The 25,379-nt window shown below is 37.2% G+C and overlaps 1 protein-coding gene across 1 annotated transcript in view; it reads left to right on the forward strand.

Annotated features, from left to right (window-relative positions):
• Positions 1 to 25,379, forward strand: part of CDH10 (cadherin 10, type 2 (T2-cadherin)) — a 117,992-nt gene that overhangs the window by 36,602 nt on the left and 56,011 nt on the right. The window contains exons 5-6 of the mRNA XM_006895670.1: positions 15,033 to 15,220; positions 16,952 to 17,205. Coding sequence (XP_006895732.1) covers positions 15,033 to 15,220; positions 16,952 to 17,205 — 442 coding nt within the window. The remainder of the gene's footprint in view (positions 1 to 15,032; positions 15,221 to 16,951; positions 17,206 to 25,379) is intronic.

Raw genomic sequence — 25,379 nt, forward strand, 5'->3', positions numbered from 1 at the left:
CTCAGAGTAAGCCACAGTTTGTTGTGATTCACACAGTCAAATGTCTTTACATAATCAATAAAACAAAGATAGACATTCTTCTGGTACTCCTTGCTTTCAGCCAATATCCATCTAACATTAGCTACAATATCCCTAGTACCATGGCCCCATCTAAACCCAGCCTGCACTTCTGATAGTTCTCTGTGGATGTGCTGTTCCAGTCGTTTTTGGATACTCTTCAGCAAAATCTTGCTTGCATGTGATACTGATGATATTGTTCAGTAGTTTCCACACTCTGTGGGATCACCTTTCTTTGGAATGGGAACAAATATAGACCTCTTCCAATCAGTTGGCCAAGTGGTTGTTCTCCAGATTTCTTTGCACAACAGGGTGAGCACATCTAGGGCAGCATCTGTTAGTTGAAATATGTCAATTGATATACCATCTATTCCTGGGGCCTTATTCTTAGCCAATTCTTTCAAAGCAGTCTTAACTTTTTTTTTAATCACCATAGGCTTTTGCTCATATGTTGTTTCATTAAATTCTTCTGTGTCCACTAATTCCTTTTGGTATAATAACTCTGTATACTCTTTCCATCTTCTTTGAATACTTGCAGGATCACTCAATATTCTGCCCAAACCATCCTTAAGTATTGTAACTCGAGGCTTGAATTTCCTCTTCAGTTCTTGGAACTTAAGAAATGCTAAGTGAGATTGGCCTCTTTGATTTTCTGACTCTAGCTCTTTGCACATTTCATTGTAATATTTTACTTTGTCTTGTCACACAGCCTTTTGAAATCTCCTGTTCAGCTCCTTAATGTCTTGATTTCTTCCTTGTGCTTTGGCTTCTCAGCACTCCAGTGCAGTATTCAGAGTCTCTTCTGACATCCATTTTGGTCTTTTCTTCCTCCTCTGTCTTTCCAATGACCTTTTGCACTCTTCCTGGATGATATTCTTGATATCCTCCCATAATTCATCTGGTCTTTGCTCATTAGTATTCAAGGCCTCAAACCTGTTCCTAAAAGGTGGATTCTCTTGTTTGAGGGTCTATGTGGAATGTTTGGTTGATTTTTAATATAGGCCTCTTGTTTACAGTCAACATAACCTAGTGGTGAGCCTGAGCCTATGTATTTAAGTACAGGCCCTTGTCTCCAGTTTGGAGACTGATGAGTAGATAAACTCTGAAAGGTGGGCTCTCTTGTTTTTGGTTGAGGGTCAGTGTGGAATGTTTGGTTACTTTTTTTTATTTAAGCTTCTTGTTTAGCATCAACATGACCTTGACCTCTGGAAGGTCTTTGTATTTAAAAGTTTGTTGGGCCCTCAGGCCTAGGGTTATTATATTTTGAAGAAACATTCTTCTAAGTGGTACAGCATTGGTCTGTCAATTTTCTATACTGAGGTATCCTGGAGTAACTGTGATGCTGAACCCTGTGCCATTGATATATCAAATTCCATAATGGTTACTCCCAGATTAAAACAAGTTTGGAAGCAAGAGTGGCATCCACTTCCTAAACAACATGCCTCTGGAAACTCTATGAACTTAGAGAAATGGCAATAATTATAAAAAGGGTTCAGTTCTTTTGTTCAAAAGGTAGCTATGAGTCATACTCAGCTGCATGGAACCTAACAACAACAACAACATACAACTATTAAAGTAGTGAAGAGGGAAAATGTCATTCTGGTGACTGAGATGTGCCTGATCCAGGCCATAGTCTATGCAATTACTTGTAATTTATCAGAAAGCTGAACTAGGGATGACAAAAGGAGGATTGATGCCTTTGAGCTGTTGTACAGGAGAAGAGTATTGAATATACCATGGACTGCTAGGAGAACAAACAGATTCTTCCTACTGAACGTAAAACCAGGCTATTCCTTAGAAGCAAGGATTCTGAAGCTCATCTGACAATGTTGTAAGGAGGGACCAATCTTTGGACAGGGACATCATGCTTGGGAGGGTGGAGGGACAGCACAAGAGAGGAAGATCCTGAGAAGATAGATTGATTCAGTGACAGGAGTAATTGGGTCGATGTGTCAGAGGCGATAATATTGGCACAGGATAGAGCAGGGTTTAGGGCTGTTGTACATATGGTCACTATGAGTTACAGGCAACTTGATGGTACATAAAAATAACTACAACAAAACCATATAATTAGTGAAATAATAAGATTTGTCTTGTTGTTGTTATATGCTATTGAGTCACCTGCAACTCATAGTCACACTATGTCCAATAGCTCTGAAACCTGCTCTATGCTGTGCCAACTTCATTGTCTCTGATACATCTACCCCCAATCACTGAGTCAATCCATGTCTTCCAGGGTCTTTCTCTCTTGCAGTGTTGGAAAAGAATACTGACTATGCCATGAGTTACCAAAAGAGAAAACAGATTTGTTTTGGAAACAGTATAGGCAGAGTCTTGCTCAGAGGCAAAGATGGTAAAGCTTCATCAGCTCTTACTCTGGGCATGTTGCTAGCAGAGGCCAATCTTTGGAAAGTGTCATCATTATTGCAAAGTTAAGTGATGGAAGGAAAGTCCTCAACCATATGGATTAACACAGTGACTGTAGCAAGGAGCTGTCAGAGATGATGAGGATGGTACAGGATAGTTCAGGGCTCAGACCTATTCTTAGAGCCACTGTTAGTTGTACTCAATCCTAAGGCACCTAACAACAATAAGATCACAGGAATATCCTGTTGCATTGTGAGTGTTATTGTACTAATCTATCGCTGGCTGCCTTATCTTTAATGACCCTCTGCTTCATCAAATTCTATGCCCTCTTTCTATAATTAATTACTGATACAGATGATACTGCACTACTGATCTATGACATTCTCTCTACCTTTAGATTAGTGGTGTTGATTTTGTTCTTAGGTGCCATTCAGAAGTTTGAGTCATAGTAACCCTGTGATTAAGAAATAGAATCCTTCTGATCCAGTGCCTTCTTTACAATCCTTGCTATGTCTACATCCATAGTAATGGTTTAAGCCATTGTGTAGACATATCTCTTTTTGGCTATTCTTTTTCTCTTATGCCCTGCTTCATTAGGTGTGATGCTCCTGTCTAAAACCTGGTCATTCCTGGTAACATGTTCAATTGCCTGGGTTGAATTCTCATTATCTTTGCTACTAAGAATCATTCTGACTGTCCTTCATCCAAGATTAATTTATTCCTTTTTCCTACAGTCCATATTATGTTTTCCAACATCATAATATAAAACACAAAAGAATTTCCACACTGTTCAGCTTTCACATGTATATGAGGCAACAGAAATACCATGGTTTAGATAATGTATTCCTTAATTCTCAAAATAGGGAGCTATGGTGGCCTAATAGTAAGAAACTGCGGTGCAACACTGAAGGCACGTGGTTCAAATCCACCAGTGCTTAGCATGAAAAGGATAGGCAATCTCCTCCTGAGCTATTAACGATCTCTGAAAACCTGCCAGAGGCTCAGCTGTGTATTGGTTCTGACTCGAAGGTAAACAGCCACAAGGAGCTCTGGTGGCCTAGTGGTAAGATTCTGTACTGCAATCCTGAAAGCACAGTGCTTGAATCCACCCGCTGCTCCACAGGAGAAGGATGGTCAATCTCCTCCCTTGCAATTGTTATTGTTGTAGTTGTTGTGTGCCGTTAAGTCAGAATCAACCCATAGCAGACTCTCTGGCAGGTTTCCAGAGACAGTAGATTACCCATCTCCTGGTACATTCAAACTTCCTGCCTTTAGGGAGACAGCCCAGCTTCTTACCATTAGGCCACCAGAACTCTGTCTTACAATTACAGCCTTTGTAAAACTGCACGAGGGTCAGCTATAGGTCAGTTCTGACTCAATGACTCACAACAACGATATAGTTTATTGTTGTTGTTATGTGCCATCGGGTCGCTTGCGACTCGTAATATAGTTTAGCATTACCAATTCTTTTTTACACAGTGACTCTGTATTTCTTCCATCTTCTTTGATGTTTCCTGCATTGCTCCATTTTTGCCCACAAAATTGTTCAGAATTACAACTGTAAGCTTGATTTTTTATTTTTATTTTTTTTAGATCTTCTAGCATGAAAAATGTGCCACATATACTTATTGTTCAATATTGTACTTTCAGGTCTTGGCAATTTTCATTGTTTTGTTTTATTTTCTTGAGCCATACTTTGAATTCTTCTTTTCATCTCTTAGAGTTAATTTAACTACTCTGCATTCAAACATGAGTTTCAGAATTTCTTTCGACTTCCATGTTTGTCTTTTTTCTTGACTCCTTGTCTTTTTATTGACATCATGTATAATGTCATTTAATATAGTGTCTTTTGAGTTGTGTTATAGTACAGGGCTGTCAGTGATAGAATAATATGCATACGTTTATCAGGAAGGTCAATTAACGCAACTATTATTCAGATTAATGTACCAACCACTAATATTAAAGTTGAAGAATTTTAAAATTTTCCAGCAACTTCTTCAATCTGAAATTGATCTGAATGTCAATATCCATGATTAAGAGTGGTGATTAGAATGAGAATATAGAAAACAAGTTTTCTCAATGACAAATTGCCTTAGATAAAACAATTTCAAATTTTGCATAATGGGATGACAAAGTTGTTGTGTTCCATCTTCTGGAATAAATTGGACCTTATCCCTAGGTAAATGTAGAAACAGAGATAAAATTAAATGTGAAAATATGCTTAGATTCAGTTAGTCTGCTTTTATAGAATTTCCCATATTTCCTTGCATGAAATTTCAGGTGAGACAAGTTGTAAAGAACCCAAGTACCTGCTAACGTGTACTGTGTATATGAATGAGTAGTTTAAAGTTTCTCTGGACTTCTCCAATCTACCTCCTATGGCTGTACAGTTGCAGTTGTGTGCTTCTGCGAGAGTTCCAATTAAGTCAGAGATAATTTCAAAGAAATACATCAAAATGGATTCCCTCATCACTGGGGATCAATAGTATTTCTCTAAAAACTCTTCCATTTTGCTTTCCTCAGGGGCACGAACAGGAAACTAAGCTATTGCATAGTTCGTCGTTTGAGTATAATTTAACTTAAATACTCAAAGCTAAGTTAGCTATCATATCTCCAGAGCTCACAAATTTAGGGTTGCATCTTTCCTCTGGTGAGTGTCTTCAATGCCAAAGTTTCAATAGTTTGTCACTCTCTGGTGTGACTTTCATGTCTCCTCTCCTGATTCCTAAATGCCTGTTTAGAAGGGTATAATTTCCTTAGCTATTCCGCTCTTCCCTCCAAGGGGCATTAACTTGTTTTTAATTTCTTCCTGTTTAACTCATTAAAAAATATCTTTTAAGCATTATACCATTGAATGGTTTGTAAATGTGCATAACTGTATCGTTCTCTTTGAAGCATGTATTGTTTGAGACTAATATGCAACATAAAGATATGACAATAAGATTCCACACAAAGAGTATTTTCTCAGTTGAACTAATGAGAGATTATATTCTGTTGGTTGATATATGTGCTGCTTTTGAACTTTGTAGACTCCTGTATCACCTCTACAAAACAAAATCATTCTTGTATAAATGAGAATGGAAATAAGGGGAGGGACAGAGAATTAAGATAAATCACATTTGAATCTTGTTTTTATCGAAAGCAAAAAAAATAGAGCCGATATTTTTGCCAAACACTAACCTGACCGTAAACGGTTTGCCTTAAGTGGCCTCAGTTGTTTTCTGACATCACTTTGTCTGTTCTTAAGAGAAGTGTCCTTGTTACATCTCTCATTTTGCCTGTCTTATAGATGTCCTCGAAAGTCTCCTACTTATATTGAACTGTCAGTTCTTTCTAATTCTAGTGCACAAACCTGCTGGGTTTTTAATATTCAACTGTAAAAGTACTATTGATCAAAATTTTAATAGCCCAAGTGACCTGGACTATTTCTGTCTTGAATACTGAAAACCTGCCAATGTGTCAAAATTGTATGAAATCTTTATTAACAAAAGTTCAGATGTTGTGTGTGCTTGTCAATAACTCTCTAAAAATATGCACCTTTGAATAACTATAAATGTCATCTGATCATGGAGAAGTCTTTTTTACATTACTGTTTTATTTTTTTTCTGGTTTGATAGAATTTTCTTAATAAAAGATTTACTTTTCTCTCTCTCCCCTACATTTTCATGGCTTTGTGCTTAAGTGGATAACCAGACTAAGAATATACTAATCAGGAAAAAAAGTATTTGTCAAGGCTAGACATTAAAAGAGAAGCAGATGATTCAATCTGACACCTGGGAATGATCTTAAAACAACCATAAATTGGAATTGATGGGAAAGCCTACCACATAATTAAAGCTCCATCAACTGTTAAGATAAAAAATAAGCAGCATGCAAATAGATGTCTTTAAAAAGGAATGAAACTGAAGACAGGTGACAGGTTCCACTTTGCCACTGCCGGTGTCAGCATAAAAATCTGTGCTGCCTTTCTAGTTTTCCACCCGCAGTTCTCCCTTCATGGTAAACACCTTTGGGAGGAAACATAACAGCTTTCAAAGTATTTTCCGTTTGCTTGGGAAATGCAGATACTTGTGTTCAAAGTTTTAATCATAGAAATAAATGAATAGCTCTTTAGTAAAGTTAAAATATGGACATACACATTTAATAAGTTTGAAATAGACTAAATAAATCTGTGCTCCTTTTTTTTTCTGAACCTAAGCATAATTTCAGGGAACGCTTTTTTCAAGTTCTATAAAATATTTGACTTAATTCATTGCTAAGTGTGTCTGTGTCACTAAAAGGGTCACATAGGTACATAGGTGTGCATTTAAATTAATAATTGTTGCAAGTGCTGTCAATTCAGTTACAACTCACAGCAGTTCTACGAGAAACAGAGCAAACTTTGCTCCTAGTTTGTACCATCCTCTAAATAATTACTATGTCTGAGTCCAGTGTTCAGTCACTGTGTCAATCCATCTACTTGAGGGACTTCTCCTGTTTTTTTTTTTAACCTACATCTTGTCAAGCTTTCTCCAGGGAATGACCCCTTCTCAGAACAGACCAAAAAAGTACTTGAGATAAAGTTTTGCCACAGTTGCTTCTAAGGATCATTTCTGTGCTTCAGGGCAGATTTGTTCTTTCTTCAGAAAGCTCATAGTCTATTCAGTATTCTATGCTAACACTGTAATTGAAATGTATATTTGAGATTCTCTGCTTTTTCTTATTATTCAGCTTTTGTATTCATATGAGGAAATTGAAAAGATCTTCACTTGAGTGAGGACACCTTAGTCCTCAAAATAGTATCTTTGCTTTTTAACATTTTTAAAGAGCTCTCTTACTTCAGGTTTGCTGAGAGAAATATATTTTTTGACTGCTGCATCAATAGGAGTTGATTATGGTTCTAAGTAAAATGCTATTTATGTATTGACAGCATGATTTCTAATGAACAGGTCATTGGCCTATAAAGCACATCTTCTTTTTAAAACAGCTATTGGAATTTTTGAAATAAAAACTAAACTAAGTAAGCTGTATTTTAATGAATGTTGCTGTTGTTGGCTGTCTAGCCACAACTGACCCATCGCTGACCCTCCTGTGGGTTTTCAGAGACAGTTAATTGCACGACAGGAGATTATCCATCCTTTTCCGTGGAGCATCCGGTGGCCTCGCACCATGTGCCTTCAAGATTGCAGCACAGCTTCTTGACACTAGGTTCCCAGAGTTCCCTATTTTAATGAATGAATTAATAATTATAGATTTCTTAGACTCAAAGAATCTTTATAACTTTTGGAGAAATACAACTATATGCATGCCTATATCTAATTCACTCAAATACTCTATTTTTCCATGAATCAACTAGTAATAGAAGGATAAATTATATATGTTGTTGTTGTTGTTAAGTGCCATCGAGTCGCAGGTGACTCATAGCAACCCTATGAAGGAGAGTCCTTGACGTTTGGGTGCCTTTCATCCTCTCTCCAAGTTCATAGGGTTTCCGGAGGCAAGCTATTATGGAAGGGGATGCCACTCCTCCATCCACAAATTATATATATTCTCTATTCATTTTCCATACTGTACTGACTTGCTAGAAGCAATGCTATCCATGCCATCAGTATATCACATATGAGCAGCCTCACCCAGGGTGAACAAGTCTAAGCAGATATTCTGGACTATGACAGACTTCTAAGAAAGACTTGGCAAACTATTTTCATACAGTAGATAATGAAAACTTTATGAACTACAACAGATCACTGACTAAAGTGCTTTCTTTGGACAAGTCATCAGAAAGGAACAATTGCTTGACATTGCTTCTGATTAGACACATAGGCACAGTGGCAACAACAAAACACACACTGCCATCTGTTATCATCCAACCAATTCCCTAGTTTGCCCTTCTCACACAGGTAAAAGAACCGTACCTGACGGAAGAGATAGAAGAGAGAATAGTATTCAGGTACCAAGTAGGACAGAGTACTGTGATTTTTGTTTTTTCTTGGAAAAGTAGACTTTAGTATCTGGAGCATTAACACATAGGTATATATGCTAAAAGGAGGCAGAAATAAGGGCAAATAGTAATGACAGATTTATTAAAAAGTTACATCCCCAATGGGAGCAACCTTACTCCTTGAGTGAAAGAGAAAAGCACATACTCCCAACCCCCTGCTTGTGACGTGAATCTCTACTTATGGCCGATTCACTGGGCAGACCTTGGGGCTGTAGTCTGAGCCAATGAAAAGATGCTACAGAGAGAACAGACTTTAGTGGAAAGGTCCCGGTTCTCTAATGTCATTCTGGTCCAAAGTGTCCACTCCTAGCATAGCTCAGGTGCTTAGAGTACTATTTCTATGCATGTCAGTATCTGCTTTTGGCTCTGATGCAACGTATGCTCCCTCCCTATTATTGGTTCCAAATCCTAACACATGGAGTAGAGTGTGACCCATAGCAAATCCTCCAGGAGGCTTTCAGAGGCTGAAATTGCACAGGAGATTGCCCATCTTCCTTCTGTGAAGTAGCTGGAGGATTAAAACCTCTTGCCTTTGGGCTGGCAGCACAATTCCTTACCAGATAGATAAAATAGTGGACTCCAATAGGCTGGTGATTGTAAGGATTGTATATGGTTAGGCAGTCTTTGCTCTATATTCCATGATGTTGTCATAAACCAGAGTAGATTTTATGGACTCTACCACAGCTGTATATATATTGTTTATTTGTAATCTCAGGAAATAACTCATGGTCATTTATTCAGAACAAACTCATAACTGATCTTTCAGTGGGTTTTCTGAGGCTGTATATTATACAAGAGGAGATTGCCCATTTTTCTCCTGTGGAGCCTGTAGTGAATTCAAAGCACTAGAGAGAAAACATCTTTTTGCTATAAACATAACTCCCTGTGGACTATGCTACCAAACCTCCTTGTTACATATCACACACGCGCGTGCGCGCGCACATGCACACACTCACGTGCACACACACTCTCATAAACTTTTATATACCATTATTAATACTAAAGGTCTACACTTACTGTAACGTACTTAATGAAGCATAATCATTTTTGTATGCAAGTAGCAAGAGGTAATAAAAAATAATATAACTCAAGCAGCAAATAAAATGAAACACCTATTGTAATGAATGTATTTTCACTGACACAATCAACAAATGAAATGTAAAATAATTTTGGACCGTTGACCAGATCTATAATGACAAGTTTAAAGCAGATAATTTTTCAGAATCTAAGTGGGTGCCTAAGAATAAAATCAAGTGATCTGAAAGAAGTCCAAGCTAAAAATAAAAAAGTGGGTGAGCAAATACCCAGAGACAGTACAGTGAAATCTATGTGACAGTAAATTTAATGAAACAAAGACTTCTTTTCCCTGTGTTAAAAAAAGATTTTGTAATATGGAGGCTGTTTTAGGAAACTGGTTAGATATCAGAGCGATAGTTTCCTATTTTAAAAAAGAACTTGCTTCAGTATATTAATGCAAAGATAATGGGGAAAAGGGATTTCCAGCCTCATTTCTATCCCCAAACGCATATTTTCCAACTACTATTCCTTCTTCATAGGGTCACTATGAGTCGCCTGCAACTTGATGACACTAAACAACAATAGGAACAATTCCTTCTTCAGTTTTCAACTTTAGTATTCCAATCACCAATTATCATGAATAACTTTTGATTACATATATGGTCAATTTCAGACTGTAAGATTTGGTAAAAATTATCAATTTCTCCTTCTTTAGCTCTAGATGTATGTATTTGAATAATACTCACATTAATGGGTCTTCTTTGTATGCATATGAATAAAATCTTATCACTCACAACACTGTTTTTCAGAACAGAACTGGAAATTGCCATTTTGACTATGAATGTAACACCGTTCTGTTTGTTTTTCATTCTCAGCATAGTATACCTTATGACTATCTTATTCAAAGTGGCCAAAGCTGGTCCATCTCTCTAAAGAGGAGAAAAGGGGACATAGAGGCACAAAGTCATGAGCATCTCTCTGAAACTGCCAGGAGTAAGAACAACACAGCTTCTCACAGATCCAGGGCAAAAAGCAGAAAAAGAGTCTGTAGCCCAGCCCCATGGTGTAGAACCTCATCAACAGCCAATGGTTGGTTTTTTTTTATCTGTTACTGACTCACAGACTCACAGTTATAGTGCCAACAATGACGTTTATATTAAGGAAGGAAGTTGATATTGAGATGAAATACATAATGAAGTTTATAGTTTTTATTTTCTATAGCAAGCTTCCTTTTCACTTTCAGCAAGGATTATTGTGCCATCTGTGTAACAAAACTTGCTGGTGAGGTCTTCCTTTGGTACTGATGCCACATTCTTTATAAATCATGTCATTTATGACTCTATATATTCTGCTCTAAATATAATTTTATAATTTTTTTTCAGTTTTTCTGTTAGTTAATGCCAACTTTCCTTTCCCTGAATCTTGTCAATCTATGGGTCCACTAATCCATTAAAATTACCACACAAAACTCATAGAACCATATTCACAATTATGGGATTTGTTAGGAAAGATAACATTACATTCCTAGTTGGAATCTGGATGCAGTTCCCTCAGTGAGAAAAGCTTCTTAGCAAAGCCTTTAGGCTCTTCAACCTTTAATCTCTTTATGTCACTGTTAGAAAACTCCCTTAGTCAGGCCAATTATGATGACTCTTAACTGTCCTTGATTTAGCAAGCTCAGGCAAAGACCTCTGCTTCTGGATCTGACTCTGTTGGGGGATAGTCCCAAGCCAACTCTCCTTCCCATGGATTTCTGGTTCTCTACCCAATTCTCCTCTACTCTGTCTCCATGTCTGACAAGTTTCTGACTAGCCTATTAATCACCTCTCCCCTAGAAGAATTCACACTACATTCACTGCAGCTCCTTTCTTGCTGGTGGTGAGAATCCTATTTTGTTCCTCTGAATCCATTCAATTTAAACCTGTAGCATAACAAAAACTGGGCACTAATCTTGTTAGTAGGGAGATCTGGTGATGTAGTCAATTATGTGGTTAATCCAAAGGCAGTGCCTTTCTGGCAGCTTGAATCCACAAGTGGGTGCAAGAAAGAAAAGCTGGGCAGTTTTCTCCTATACATCTTATTTTGTTGTTGTTATTAAGTTCTGTCCAGTCATAAACGACTTATAGCGACCGTATGAATGAACGACTTGAGCACTATTCATAGTACTTCCGGAGGCCAGCCATTTCAGAAGTGGATGCCACTCCTGCTTCCAAGCTTGTTTTAATCGGGGAGCTCCACCAAACAGTGTCCACCATGGGTAACCATTACTGCAATTGACTTATCAGTGTCACAGTGTTCAGCATCACAGCAACCACGAGTTACCTCTGTACAGCAATTCACAAACCAGTTCTATAGCACCTAGAAGAGTGTTTGACAAAAACAATTTAAAGTAGTCCTGCGTGCCACGGATTAAAATCATTCACCTTGGGTTTGATAGCATAACTTTCTGTCCACTAGATCGACGTAGCTCTCTCTATGCTGCTGCTGTTGTTGTTGTTGTTGTTGTTGTTGTTGTTATTGTTATTGTTTATAAGTGCCATGGAGTCATAGAAAACTCATAGTAACCCTATGAACGAAAGACCTGCGGAGGCAAGCCATTTCAAAAGTGAATGCCACTCCTATATAATTTATAGTTTATACAGTCTTGCTGGGAAGTCAGAGATGAGTCAGTTCAGACTGAACAGCAGTGAGTAAATGAGACTCTCATTAGTAGTCTACAAACTTTGTTTGAACATTCCCACCCAAAAGGTTAGTACCGTTTAATGTCACTCACCACCTTAGCATAGTCTTACCAGGCTGTTTAAAAAAAGTGAAGGCCAATGGGCTCGGAAAGCCATTTTGAAAAAAATAAGCTTGCACCAGAGGCATTTTGAGTATGGTATCAATTAACAGGAGGTCATACTGGATTATAAAAGAAGCTGAGTTCTAATCTAATCTGAATAGTGATTTATAAAAGAGGAGGAAAAACTGAGAATTAGACATACGAAGGAATATTATATAACAATTCATCTACAAGTCAAAGTACTTCTGGGTCTATCAGAATCTGGAACAGGAAGAAAGTTGAAAAGAATTTTTTCCTATGATCCAAACAAGCATGGCATTTTTGCTGTTTTTTTGTTTGGATGGGTTTGCTTATTTTTTTTTTTTCTTACTTACTTTTAGACTCCACAAGAGTGAGTCAATAAACTTCTGTTTGTTATGTTTTTAACTCCCCAGTTTGTGATATTTTGTTACAGCTGATATAGAAAGCTTAAATAAGCAGAAATCTAAATAGCCAGAGGAAAGGTCTTCCAAAGTTAAGTCAATCATTGGCCAGGATCCAGGATACTAGGGGCCAAAGGATGAAAGCTGATTTCAAAATTTTATTACCAGAAAGAAAATTTAAGAAGAAAGAATAAAAAAGAAAGAAACAGTAAAACAAAACCACATTCGAAAAGGCTGTCAACAGTGCAAACTAAGAAGCCAGATGGAGTGAGAAGAAACATGAATTTTAACAATGACTCTTAGGAAATTTAGTTCATTGAGTTTCAAAACTAAATGAATGCAGGTGCTATTGTCTCAGATGTGATAAACTGCATAATGAGCACATAAGGTCAGTAAGGAAACAGATTTTATGTGAGGGAAGTAGCATGATAAGATACATCATGAGTTCTTTTGTTGTTAGCTGCCATCAAGTAGTCCACAACTCACAGCAACCCTATGAACAATGGAGCTGAACCTGCCCTATCATTCTACATCCTCACAATCTCTCATATGTTCAAACTCATTTTTATAGTCATTGTATCAGTCAGTCTTGTGGAGTGTCTTCCCCTCTTTCTCTGACCCTCCAGATTCCCCACGATAAAATCCTCTTCCTGAAAAATATGTGAGACAAACTTGTGCCCTCTTTTTCTCTAGGGAGCACTGTTAAATGAACGCCCTCCAAAACCAGCTAGTTTGTTATTTTGGTAAGCCATGGGATGTCCGGTAGACTTTTCCAACATCACAACTCAGAGACAATGGCTTTTCTTGTCATCCTTGTTCATTGTCTACCTGAAGATTTATAAACAAGTGATTGGAAAAAACGTGGCTTGGATAAGATCTTTAACTGGACATCTTTGCTCTGAAGTGCTTCGGAAAGGTCCTTGAGAGCAAATTTCCCCAGTGCGATACTATCTTGGCATTTTGACTTCAGTTACCATAGTTGTTTATTACGGCTTCAAGTAAAATGAAATAATTGACAGCTTCTGTCTTCCCCCTATTCGTTGTAATGTGCCCCGTTGCTGACAGAAAGGAAGCGTGGTGACAGTGGAGGACTTGGTGGCAGAAAAGAGTCGATATTAAATGATAAAATTCTGTGCAATCAATGATTCATTCATTGCAAACACTTAAAAAGACAACAACCACCAAAAACGTAAATCATGACCTACAAATGAGTTTCACTTGTATTAGAATGAGTGCACCTGTGGAAAGAGCCAAGAGTCAAGCTCAATGTCAGCAACCAAAATAAGGTGAAGGGCTGACTCTGGAACTCACATGCACGTTCCAATGACGTTGAATAAAATAACAACTATTCCCTAAGAACCAAAATGCAACCTTGAATATATCCCCCTCAACACACACAAATAATATCCAGAGGAGTGTAGGAAATTAAATTTGGCCCCAAAATTCGGAAAATTCGCTTTAGTACAATCTTTCTTGGAAATTACTATAGAGAGAATACACTAAGAAAGATATACTGGGGTAAGAGTACAGATTGCTATGAGCTATAGGCTTTATTATGAATATTAAGGAGAATTACTTAAGCTTTATGGGCAGGAAGGTGCAATAATCAAAAGTGTGCTTCAGGTCCATTGATCCATCAGTATTAGATAGTTTATGGTCCAGTATTAAGGCATAAATCTCAGTAGCAGTGGAGGTTGTTAGAGTTGGAAGCTCATCCAGGTGCAGGCACTAGGAGTTTAGATAAATTTGTATTTTGTTCTCTGGAATGGAGGGGAGTTCACCAGGATTGAATGCTGTTAACCTGATAGTGTGAAGGACATTTTCGTAGTTCTCCCACGGGCTGTCCTTTGTTTGCCGCAAACAGAAATAGAATTCTATCCACATTGAACGATTTTTTTGGAGTAGAAATTGCTTTATCTTGCAAGTGAAATAATCTAAGAGTAGTAAACAACCAAATACAGGAAAAGACATGTACATAGCAATATTTACTCTCTTTTCTATGATTTGTTTTGATTCTCTCTCTCGCTCTCTCGCTCTTGCTCTGACTCTCGCTCCCTTGCTCTCTCTCTCTCTCATATCTCTATCATCTATTATCTATCTATATCTATCTATCTATCTTCAAAATGTAATTGTAGCTATTCTGTGCAATTGAAAACAAGAAAGTATTTTTTAAAAAATTCAACATTTGTGATTATTATTGGAAGTATACCATTTGATAGCTATAATAATAGCTGCAGCTAGATTTCCTAAAGTTATTTTTATTCCCCCAGACCTAACAACAAATAGTATGCTTCTATTCAAATTTCAAGACTTATATTCTCACAGTTATTTACCTTCTGAATATTCTACTGAGAAGCCTTTCTAACTATCCATCTCTTTATACATACTCATTTTTTATTCCTTCCAGGCACCATCCATCTTCGAGTTCTTGAGTCCTCTCCAGTTGGCACAGCTATAGGAAGTGTAAAAGCAACGGATGCTGACACTGGGAAAAATGCTGAAGTAGAGTACCGAATTATTGATGGTGACGGGACTGATATGTTTGACATCATAACTGAGAAGGACACACAGGAAGGGATCATTACTGTGAAAAAGGTACACAGCAGTAGTATAAATCAGCTGCTATGCATTTACCACCTACTTTATTACTCTGCTATAAACTTAGCTTTATTTTCTAAGATATATTGCCATCGTTTCCAAATGTAATTAATATTGTTCATAAACAAGTGCATATAAAATCAAAGACTCCTTTAGAAATATTGACCTACGTTTTATGAAATGTACCAGGAGATTCTATAAAATGTCAAAGGCAAGTTAATTGTATAATGACTATATAGCTGAGTAACAATTCTAACTCATAGTGACCTTCCATCAGTTTCCCAAGACTGGTCAGCTATGGATTGGTTCTGACTATACAGTTGCAACAACAATAACAAATCATAATATGAGGAGACTTCTCCCCCCACCCCCACCAGAGTAGCTGGTGAATTTGTACCAATATACAGATTTTGGTTAGCACAAACCCTATGCACCGCAGAACAACCTAATGTTAATAAAGTACCACTAGAATATTATTTTCTTTAAAATAAAACTGTTTAATATCTACTAATAATTATATATTCAGTTAGAGGCATAAAGAGTGGTATGCCATCTTTCCAGATGTATGAAGCCGTAATTAGGGTTGCTAATATAAACAGACAGCCCAAGTTAGAATATCATTTAATTGTTCACATTTCACCGTCTGCTATACAAATGAAACTTTTTTGCTAACATATGCTTGTTGAAACAGTGTAAAGGTAACACGTTTTAAATAGTTCAGTCCTGTTAATATGAAATGAATAAGACACATTAAAATTTAAATTTTAAAGAAATGTCATGCATAATCTCTGAGGCATTGCTTAATCACACACATGCACACACACAAACACGTTATCCTAGGATTTTATTGCAAAGTACAAGGTATATAACAATGATTAAAGACAGTGATCAACAGAGAGGAAGGAGCTTCTCTTTTTTTCTTGACAAGGAAGTAACACAGAAAATATAATTCTTTTTCCTCAGGAAAACAAAAAAAGGAAATAATTCTCTCTCAAGAAATATTTTGTCTGTATACAAATTATACCTTTTAGCACTGATGCAAAGGGTGGAACTTTTTTTTTTTTACTTGTAACAGTTAAACTATGTCAGTATTTATGTTCTTTTCTCATTTCCAGATATAGCCTAATTACCTAGTAGCTATCAAAAAAGCCTCTTTTCTCTATGCAGTTTTATCATGAATGATTCATATATTTTTCAAACTTTTATATAACCGTTCAAAATTTTATATCATTTATGTAATACCACAAATCTTTCAAACTGAATGGAATTGTGAGGTGGATTAAGGAAGAAAATGGAATTTTTTATTAGAAAAATTTTAGTAGTAGGAAACGCTTTAGCACACATATACACAGATGTATATATGGCCTCATGTTCCGATGCAATTCCCTCAATTCATTTTTAATAATTCATGACTCTATAACACTTTTTAATACTGTTTACTGATTTTTTTCATGTCTCACAATCTCATTTTTCTATTTATAAACCATTACATAAGTATCAGAATTTATTCCTAATTGGTAAGTAGGCTTTCTATTAATTTTTATTACTTTTTTCCTGTGTTTGTTATTTGTATTTTTTTTCCTTATTTAGAGTCAATAAACAATTTTAATGTATATCCATAGTAAAGGCAATATTCAGTTTAGTTTTAAAAATTATGTATTTAGGTGAGACATGATATACATTTTTCCCTTACTCTAATGTGATGATTATTTTTTTTTTCACCATTAGCCACTTGACTATGAGAGCAGAAGACTTTATACACTGAAGGTTGAAGCAGAAAATACCCATGTGGATCCACGTTTTTATTACCTTGGGCCATTTAAGGATACAACAATCGTGAAAATCTCCATAGAAGATGTGGATGAACCTCCTGTGTTTAGCAGATCCTCCTATTTGTTTGAAGTTCATGAAGACATTGAAGTGGGCACCATCATTGGTACTGTTATGGCAAGAGATCCAGATTCCACCACTAGTCCCATTAGGTAATTATGTTTCTACTGTAACATTAAAAGAGAGAGTTTGAATAATACAAAAATTGTGAAATTACATTTAAGACATTGACTTCAAAGAAAGGTAAGAGTATGTCCTTAAGTTATATATAAGTTCAATTAGGACAAGTGCTTTAAGTGAACTTTATTTTTTAATGTGTTCAGGTGGGGCATGCATCTATTTTCCTGTCCGACTCAGCTCTTATGCAACTTCTCAACTGAAACCAAGTCTGTGTATTCCGATTGTCTTTAAGATAATCAGTGTGTGACCCTTCACATAGAACACCTTTTTACATTTTTTTTTATTATTCCTACCAAATTACTTTGTTGGTGATTTCAGGATTTATTACTGAATGATAAGTAATGTTGGAAGTATTTTAGTAGTAAAACTTGTCTTCTCTTCTAATTCAACATATAGTGATACTTTACTCTGAATCTCAATAGTGGAATCTTTATGGTGGCAGATATGTTACCATTATACTTCCATTTATATTCATTTACATGTATCTTTTTCTTTCTGCTATACAAAACTACCTCCAGCTCACATAATAGCAGTTAAAATGTGTCCCTGTTGACTACTGTTCCCATTAGTCACATTATTTCACCATGGAAAAAAAAAAAACAAACAACAAAATCCCAAAAAACAAAACTCTTCCCTAATGCATTAATCTTCATCTAAATTGCTGTTTACTAAGATTTTTTTTATTTGAATCTATTAGATAAACATTTCCATTTCCCCATGGTATTGATCCATTTATTCATTGGTAGAGATTCTAATTGACATGAGCAGACTACATTCTCTCTTCCTGTGTTTAAAGAAGTCTTTTTTAGTTTTCTTTTTCAATGAATACAGTATTTTTAGAAAGAAATATTAAAATCTAATGGCCTTATTAAATGATAAATATCTTTTCCCATACCAAGACATCCATTTTGACATATGCTTGTATGTCAAAGTTATGTCTGTAAATTTTTAAAATTATAGATTAAATTAGGGAGCTCTAGTGGCCTAGGAGCAAGAAGCTACACTGCAATCCCAGACGTTCAAGGTTCAAATCCACCAGATGCTCTCCTGAAGGAGGGACAATCTCCTCCTGTACTAGTCAGGTACAATTTGATGGTACCCACACACACATAATAAAAAATAATATAAAAAATTTTAAAAATCCATCACTTAAAAGAAAAGTAAATTATTTGTTCTGATACAAATTTAATTACTAGTTGTTGTTGTTGTTGTTGTTGTTGTTATGTGCCGTCGAGTCACTTGTGACTTATAGCGACCCTATGTAGAGCAGGCCTAAACTCTGTTCTGTCCTGTGCCAATCACACTGTCTCTGACACTCCCATCCTGATGATCCCAGTCACTGAATCAATCCACCTCATAGAGGGCCTTCCCCTCCTGCGCTGTTCCTCCACCCTCCCAAGCATGATGTCCTTCTCCAATGACCCGGTCTCTCCTCACATGTCCAAAGTATGTTAGATGGAGCCTCAGAATCCTTGCCTCCAAGGAGCCACACAATTTAACCCTTTCCAGAATGAATCTGTTTGTTTTCTTAGCGGTCCATGGTACTCTCAATACTCTTATCCAGCACTACAACAGAAAGTCATCAATTCTCCTTCTATCCTCCCTAGTCATTGTCCAGCTCTCTAATGCATAACAAGTGATTGCAAAGACCATGGCCTGTATAAGACACACCTTAGTCTCCAGAGAGATACTATTGCTCTTCAGTACTTTGGAGAGGTCCCTAACAACAGACTTTCCCATGGCAATGCGCCTTTTAATTTCCTGGCTACTGGTGCCAAGAGTGTTGACTGTGGAGCCAAGCAAACTAAAACTGTGAACAATCTCAATCTCTTCACTATCCATCCGGATGCTGCCAATAGGTTCAGTGGTAAGAATCTTTGTCTTCTTGGCATTGAGCCTCAATCCATATTGGAGGCTGCAGTCCTTGACCCTCTGCAGCAGGCGCTTCAGGTCCTACTCAGTTTCAGCAATCAGGGTTGTGTCATCTGCATAACGCAGATTGTTGATATATTGTCCTCCATTCTTGACCCCACATTTCTCCTCATAGAGCCTCCCAGATAATCTGTTTTTCATACAGGTTGAAAAGGTATGGAGATAGGATGCATCCCTGGCATACACCCTTCCCAATTATGAACCATGCAGTGTTCCCTTGCTCTGTTCTGATGACTGGATCCAGGTCCAAGTATAGGTTTCACATTAGAACAAACAAGTGTTCTGGGATTCCCATTCTTCTCAGAGTCAGCCACAGTTTGTTATGATCCACATAATCAAAAACCTTTGCATAGTCAATGAAACCCAGTTAGATATTCCTCTGGTATTCTCTGCTTTCAGCTAAGATCCATCTAACATTAGCTACAATATCCCTAGTGCCACGACCCCTTCTAAACCCAGCCTGGACTTCTGGAAGTTCTCTGCTGATGTGCTGTTCCAGTCATTTTTGGATAATCTTCAGTAGAATCTTGCTTGCATGTGAAATCAATGAGATTGTTCTATAGTTTCCACACTCTGTTAGGTCACCTTTTTTTGGGATGTAGGAGATGTATTTATTCACATACTGCATGTTGTTGTCATTTTTTACCTTCAAGTTGGAATTGACCCATAGCTTCCTTTCACAGGATCTTCAGGGACAATAAATGGTATAGAAGAAGCTAGCCCATTCTTCTCTTGTGGAGTAGCTGGTGGATTTGAACCATATGCTTTTGATATTACAGCATAGTTTCTTAACACTAGGTCACTAAAATTCTATACACATACACCAAAGGTTATGGAAGAAAAACGTTCATTACTTATTAATAACAGAGTGCACTCTATGGAAGGAACTCTGGTAATCTAAAGGTAAGACTCTGTGCTGTAATCCCAAAGACTAGTGGATCAAATCCATCAGTTGCTCCATGAAAGGAAGATGAGCATTCTCCTTCTGTGCTGTCTACTGCCTCTGAAAACCTGCTTGAGGGTCAGGAAGGGGCCAATTCCTGCTTGAAAGTAAACAACACTCTGTGAAATCTGTTGTTGTTATGTACTGTCAACTGGGCTTTGACCAAGAGTAACCGCCTGAACAATGCCTCTGAAACTTACCATACTCTCAGCTAAACCACCATCTCTGACACACCTGACCCCATTGCCACAGTCACTGTGTGAGTCCATGTTATACAAGGTCTTCTTTTTCTGTGTTGACCTACTACTCTTCCAAGTATGATATCCTTCTCCAAGAGCTAGTCCACATGCCCAAAGTTTGTGAGATGGAGCTTCAAAATCCTTGCCTCCCTCCAAGGAGCAAATTGGATTTACCCTCTCCAATACAGACATATTTGTTCTCTTGGAAGTCCATGGTATGTTCATTGCTCTTCTCCAGCACCACAGTGGAACATCATCAATTCTACTGTCATTTTATTCATTGTCCAGTTCTCACATGCACAGCAAGCGATTGTAAAGACCATGGCCTGGATCAGATGTGCCTTAATCTCTAGACTGAACTGACATAATTTCTTTTCAGTGCTCTAGAGAGATTTTGCCCGTGCAACTCATCTTTTGATTTCCTGACTGCTGGTACCAAGACTGTTGATTGTGGATGCAAGAAAGATTAAATAATCAGCAACTTCAGTCTTTTTTTCATCTATCATGATAGTGCCAATTGCCTCAGGTGGTGAGGATTTTTATTTCTTGCTTTTGACGTGAAATCCATATTGGAGACTGCAGTCATTGACCTTCCACAGCAAAAGCTTCATGTCTTCCTCAATTTTGGCAAGAAAAGTTGTGTCACATACATAATGCACCTTGTTGATGAGTCTTTCTTCAATTCTGATGCCACATTCTTCTTCATAAAGTCCAGCTTCACAAATGATCTGTCTACATATAAATTGAAAATATATAGAGAAAGGATACATCCCTGACACACTCCTTTCTTGATTTTGATCATGGTCTTTGCAATCACTTGTTATGCATCAGAGAGTTGGACAATGACCAAGGAGGATAGAAGGAGAATTGATGCCTTTGAGCTGTGGTGCTGGAGAAGGGTATTGAGAATACCATGGACTGCTAGGAAAACAAACAGATTTGTCCTGGAAAGGGTTTAACCGGGTGGCTCCTTGGAGGCAAGGATTCTGGGGCTCCGTCTAGCATAATTTGGACATATTGTGAGGAGAGACCAGTCCTTAGAGAGGGACATCATGCTTGGGAGGGTGGAGGGACAGCGCAGGAGAGGAAGGCCCTCTATGAGGTGGATTGATTCAGTGACTGGGATAATTGGGATGGGAGTGTCGGAGACAGTGTGATTGGCACAGGACAGAGCGGAGTTTAGAGCTATTGTACATAGGGTCGCTAGGAGTCACAGGCGATTCGACGGCACATAACAACAACAACAGTGTTTCATTGCTCTGTTCAGACAGCAGCTTCTTGGTCTAGATATAGGTTTCACATGAGCACAATCAGGTGTTCTGGGATTCTTGTTCTCAATGAGAATGAAACATCATACCATATTGATGTTGTTGTTGTTGTTGTTGTTGTTAGGTGTCATTGAGTTGTGTTAGACTCATGGTGACCCTATAAACAACAGATCTGAACCATACCTTGTCCTGTACCTCACAATCTCTGGCACACTCGAGCTCATTGCAGTCACTGTGCCAATTCCACCTGGTTAATGGTCTTCCTCTCCTTTGTCATACCCCCACCTTTCTAAGCATGATGTTCTTCTCCAAGAAATAGCCTCTCCTACCAACATGCCCAAAGGATGCAAAACAAAGCTCCACGACCTTAACTCCAAGGAGCACTGCAGCTGCACTTTCTCAAAGATGTATCTGTTCTTTTGGCAGATATTTTTTATAATTTCTATATATATCTAAAGGATATTCCATACTCTCCTCCAACATCACAGTTTAAAGGAATCAAGTTTACGTCTGTCATCCTTATTCAGTGACCAGCTCTTAGCAGCATAGCAAGGAAATGAAAAGGCCATGATCTGAATTTGGTGCACCTTAGTCCTCAAACTGAAATCATTGTTCCTCAGTAGTTTGGAGAATTACCTGACTGCTGACTTTCCCAATGCAATGGGTCTCTTGATCTCCTGACTTCTGGTATTAAGCGTATAGGTTGTCGGTCCGAGTAAGATAAACTCATTAATAGTTTCAAACTTTTCTCTACCTATTATGATGCAGCCTGTTGGTTCTGAATGAGAATTTTTGTTTTCTTGACATTGGGAGGCAATCCACGTTAAAGACTGAAATCTTTGATCTTCTGCACCAGGTGTGTTCGATTCCTCCTCACTTTCAGCAATCAAGGTTGTGCCATCTGCATATGGAAGATTGCTGAGGAATCATCCTCCGATCCTAATGCCACATTCTTCTTCATAGTCCAGCTTCTCTGTTAATTTGCTCACCTACAGACTGAACATGTAGAAGAAGGATACAATCCTAATGAAGGACTTTCTTCATTGGAAATCATGTCATGTTCTCATTCTCTTCACACAACAGCTTCTTAGGATAAATATGTTTTCCATGAGCACAATTAAGTATTCTGAGATTCCCTTTCTTCTCAGTGTTAGCCATAATCTGTAATGATCCAGTCAAATGCCTTTGCCTAGTCCATAAAGCACGATAGACACTCTTCTGGTATTCTTTATTTTCAGCATGGATACATCTGACATCAGCCATGAAATCCCTAATTAACTGGACCCCTTCAAAATACAACTTGAACTTCTGGCAGTTCTCTGTCTATACACTACGACTAAATTTTCTCCAGCGATATTTTGCTTGCATGTGATATTGTTATTGTTAGATAATTTCCACATTCAGTTGGATCACCTTTCTTGGTAAGGAGAACAAATATGAATCTCTCCAAGTAGTTGGCCAAGTAGGCCAGCACATCCAAGGCTGCAATGTGTCATTTGAAACATGTCAGTAGGTAGCCCAGCTATACCTGGGGCCTTATTTTTTCCCCAATGCCTTCAGTGCAGCTTCAACTTCTTCCTTCATTAAAATTGGCTCTTGATATTAATACCATATTAATATGGTATTTCACAAAATATTTTAGTTCCAGCCAGTTCTTTTAGTTTCAGTGATTCTGTGTATTCCTTCCATCATCTTTTCTTAAAAAAAAATAGTCTGCTTACAAAGTTTGTATAAATTGTGTTTCACACTATTCTTCATTCATATTGTATTTCATACAGTCAATCTTATGCATTATGTTTTATAAAATTAATCACTGTTAGACCTTACCCATCATTATTACCTTGTCTTTTCACCTGGATCCTTCCCGTCTCCTCTAACCACCAAACTATGAAACCCTGTGGTTTCACCCCTCTCCATCCTCACCTCTATCCTCCCACTCATTCCCCTCCCCGTGGGTTCCCATCCATGTTTTATTAGTTGTCCTATTTTTACAATAATGGTCTTATGCCATCCTTTGAGACTGGATTCACTCGGCATAGTGTCCACTAGTTCCCATCATCCTTTTTTATTTTGTATATTAGTTTATTTGCAAAATTCTAATACACTCTTATCCAGAACATATTTCTTTCAATTTCCCTCACCCCCTCCACCCATCAAATTGTACAACTCCATGATTAATCCTCCCTCCCCCATCCTTTGATGCTACCTGGATAAGTCAAGATTTTGCCCACAGCACCTCTAAGTACTTAACCCGAGGCTTTTTTAAGTTTTCTAAGCTTGAGGATGCAGAGAGATTTCTTCCTTTTTGTTTTTATTCTTCAATTCCAGCTCTCTGTACATTCCATTATAAGACTTTGAGGATAAAAATATTCTCAAGCTGCCTTTTGAAATCTTTTTGTTCAACTCTTTTATTCAACTTCTCTTCCCATTGTTTTGGCATTTCAGTGTTCTAGTGCAATTTTCAAGGTCTTTTCTGAAATGTATTTTGGTTTTTTCCTTCCCTTTCTGTCTTTGTAGTGACCTTTTGTTCCCTTCGTGAAAGATATTCTTGATCATACCACACAGTTCATCTGGAACTAGGAAAAAGAATTTCCATCCATCTTGATGTAAAGAAATGTAAATTATTATAATATCATTTTAATAGGCAATATGGGGTAAAAACAGAGTAGCTTTCTTAATGGCCTGCTTTTTGGTGGATATGTTAATGTTATTTATAATTTTTTGCTGTGAATATTAATTCAGTTTTCAAAGATATCTATTTTAAATATGTGTTTTGGAAATTATTTTTAAAAGAAAATTGAACTAATACATAAATTCTTTATAGAGAAATTGGAACATATTTCTGAAGTTGAAGAGATCTCTGCAACAGAGATTGTATCTGCAACACAATATGTCTTTTAAGTTTAATCTTTATTCTTCTATTGTTTTTAATTTATTTAATATTTTTCCTATTCATTCATTGTTGACCATTTTCCTTCCTGCCACCCCTTCATCCCAGTTGACTTTTCTCTTAGAAAAAAGAAAAAAAAAATTCATTGCTATATAAATTAATTTTAAACTAAGCATAAAATGGAATTCAGGAAGAGAGTTGCTTATGATAGTGAAGTATTTCAATTAATACATGTTCTGTATGTTGATGTTTCACAAGAAAGTGAAAAAATTAATTATCATATTTAAAATGTTTATGGATCATCACATCAGACATTTACATATTTCACAAAAAGTGCTTATTTTAAAAGATCCAATTTCTGATTACAGTTATATTCCTGAATGCTTATCAGACTCTAGGCATGGTGCTTATTTTTTATTCCTGATTGGTATATAAGATGAATGATGAATGCAAAATGGTGAATGGCAAAGAATATTCCCACACACATTGTGAGGGGACAGAGTCATCCTAGTGTAATCTTGGAAGGCTCCTAGGACGAGGTAAACTTTATCTTATATTTAAGTAGTGAAATAATTTTATCAGTTTGAGATGTATTCCAAATTCAGAAATACCATTATTTATTTGTAAATATTAGCATAGATAATTTGGGTAATAAAGAAATCTAAATTTTAGGAAACTGATATGTAAATTAATTATTTGCTCTCTTTGGACTGGATTTAAAATGAAAATTAAAATAAGCAGCTTGTTGTTGTTGTTGTTATGTGCCTTCCAGTCGTTTGCGACTCATAGCAACCCTATGCACAACAGCCCTAACCCCTGCTCTATCCTGCACCAACCGCACTGCCTCTGACACACCCATCCCGATTACCCCAGT

This window comes from Elephantulus edwardii, unplaced genomic scaffold, assembly GCF_000299155.1.
Source record: "Elephantulus edwardii isolate Elephantulus edwardi_28Jun2011 unplaced genomic scaffold, EleEdw1.0 scaffold00173, whole genome shotgun sequence".
Classification (NCBI taxonomy): domain Eukaryota; kingdom Metazoa; phylum Chordata; class Mammalia; order Macroscelidea; family Macroscelididae; genus Elephantulus; species Elephantulus edwardii.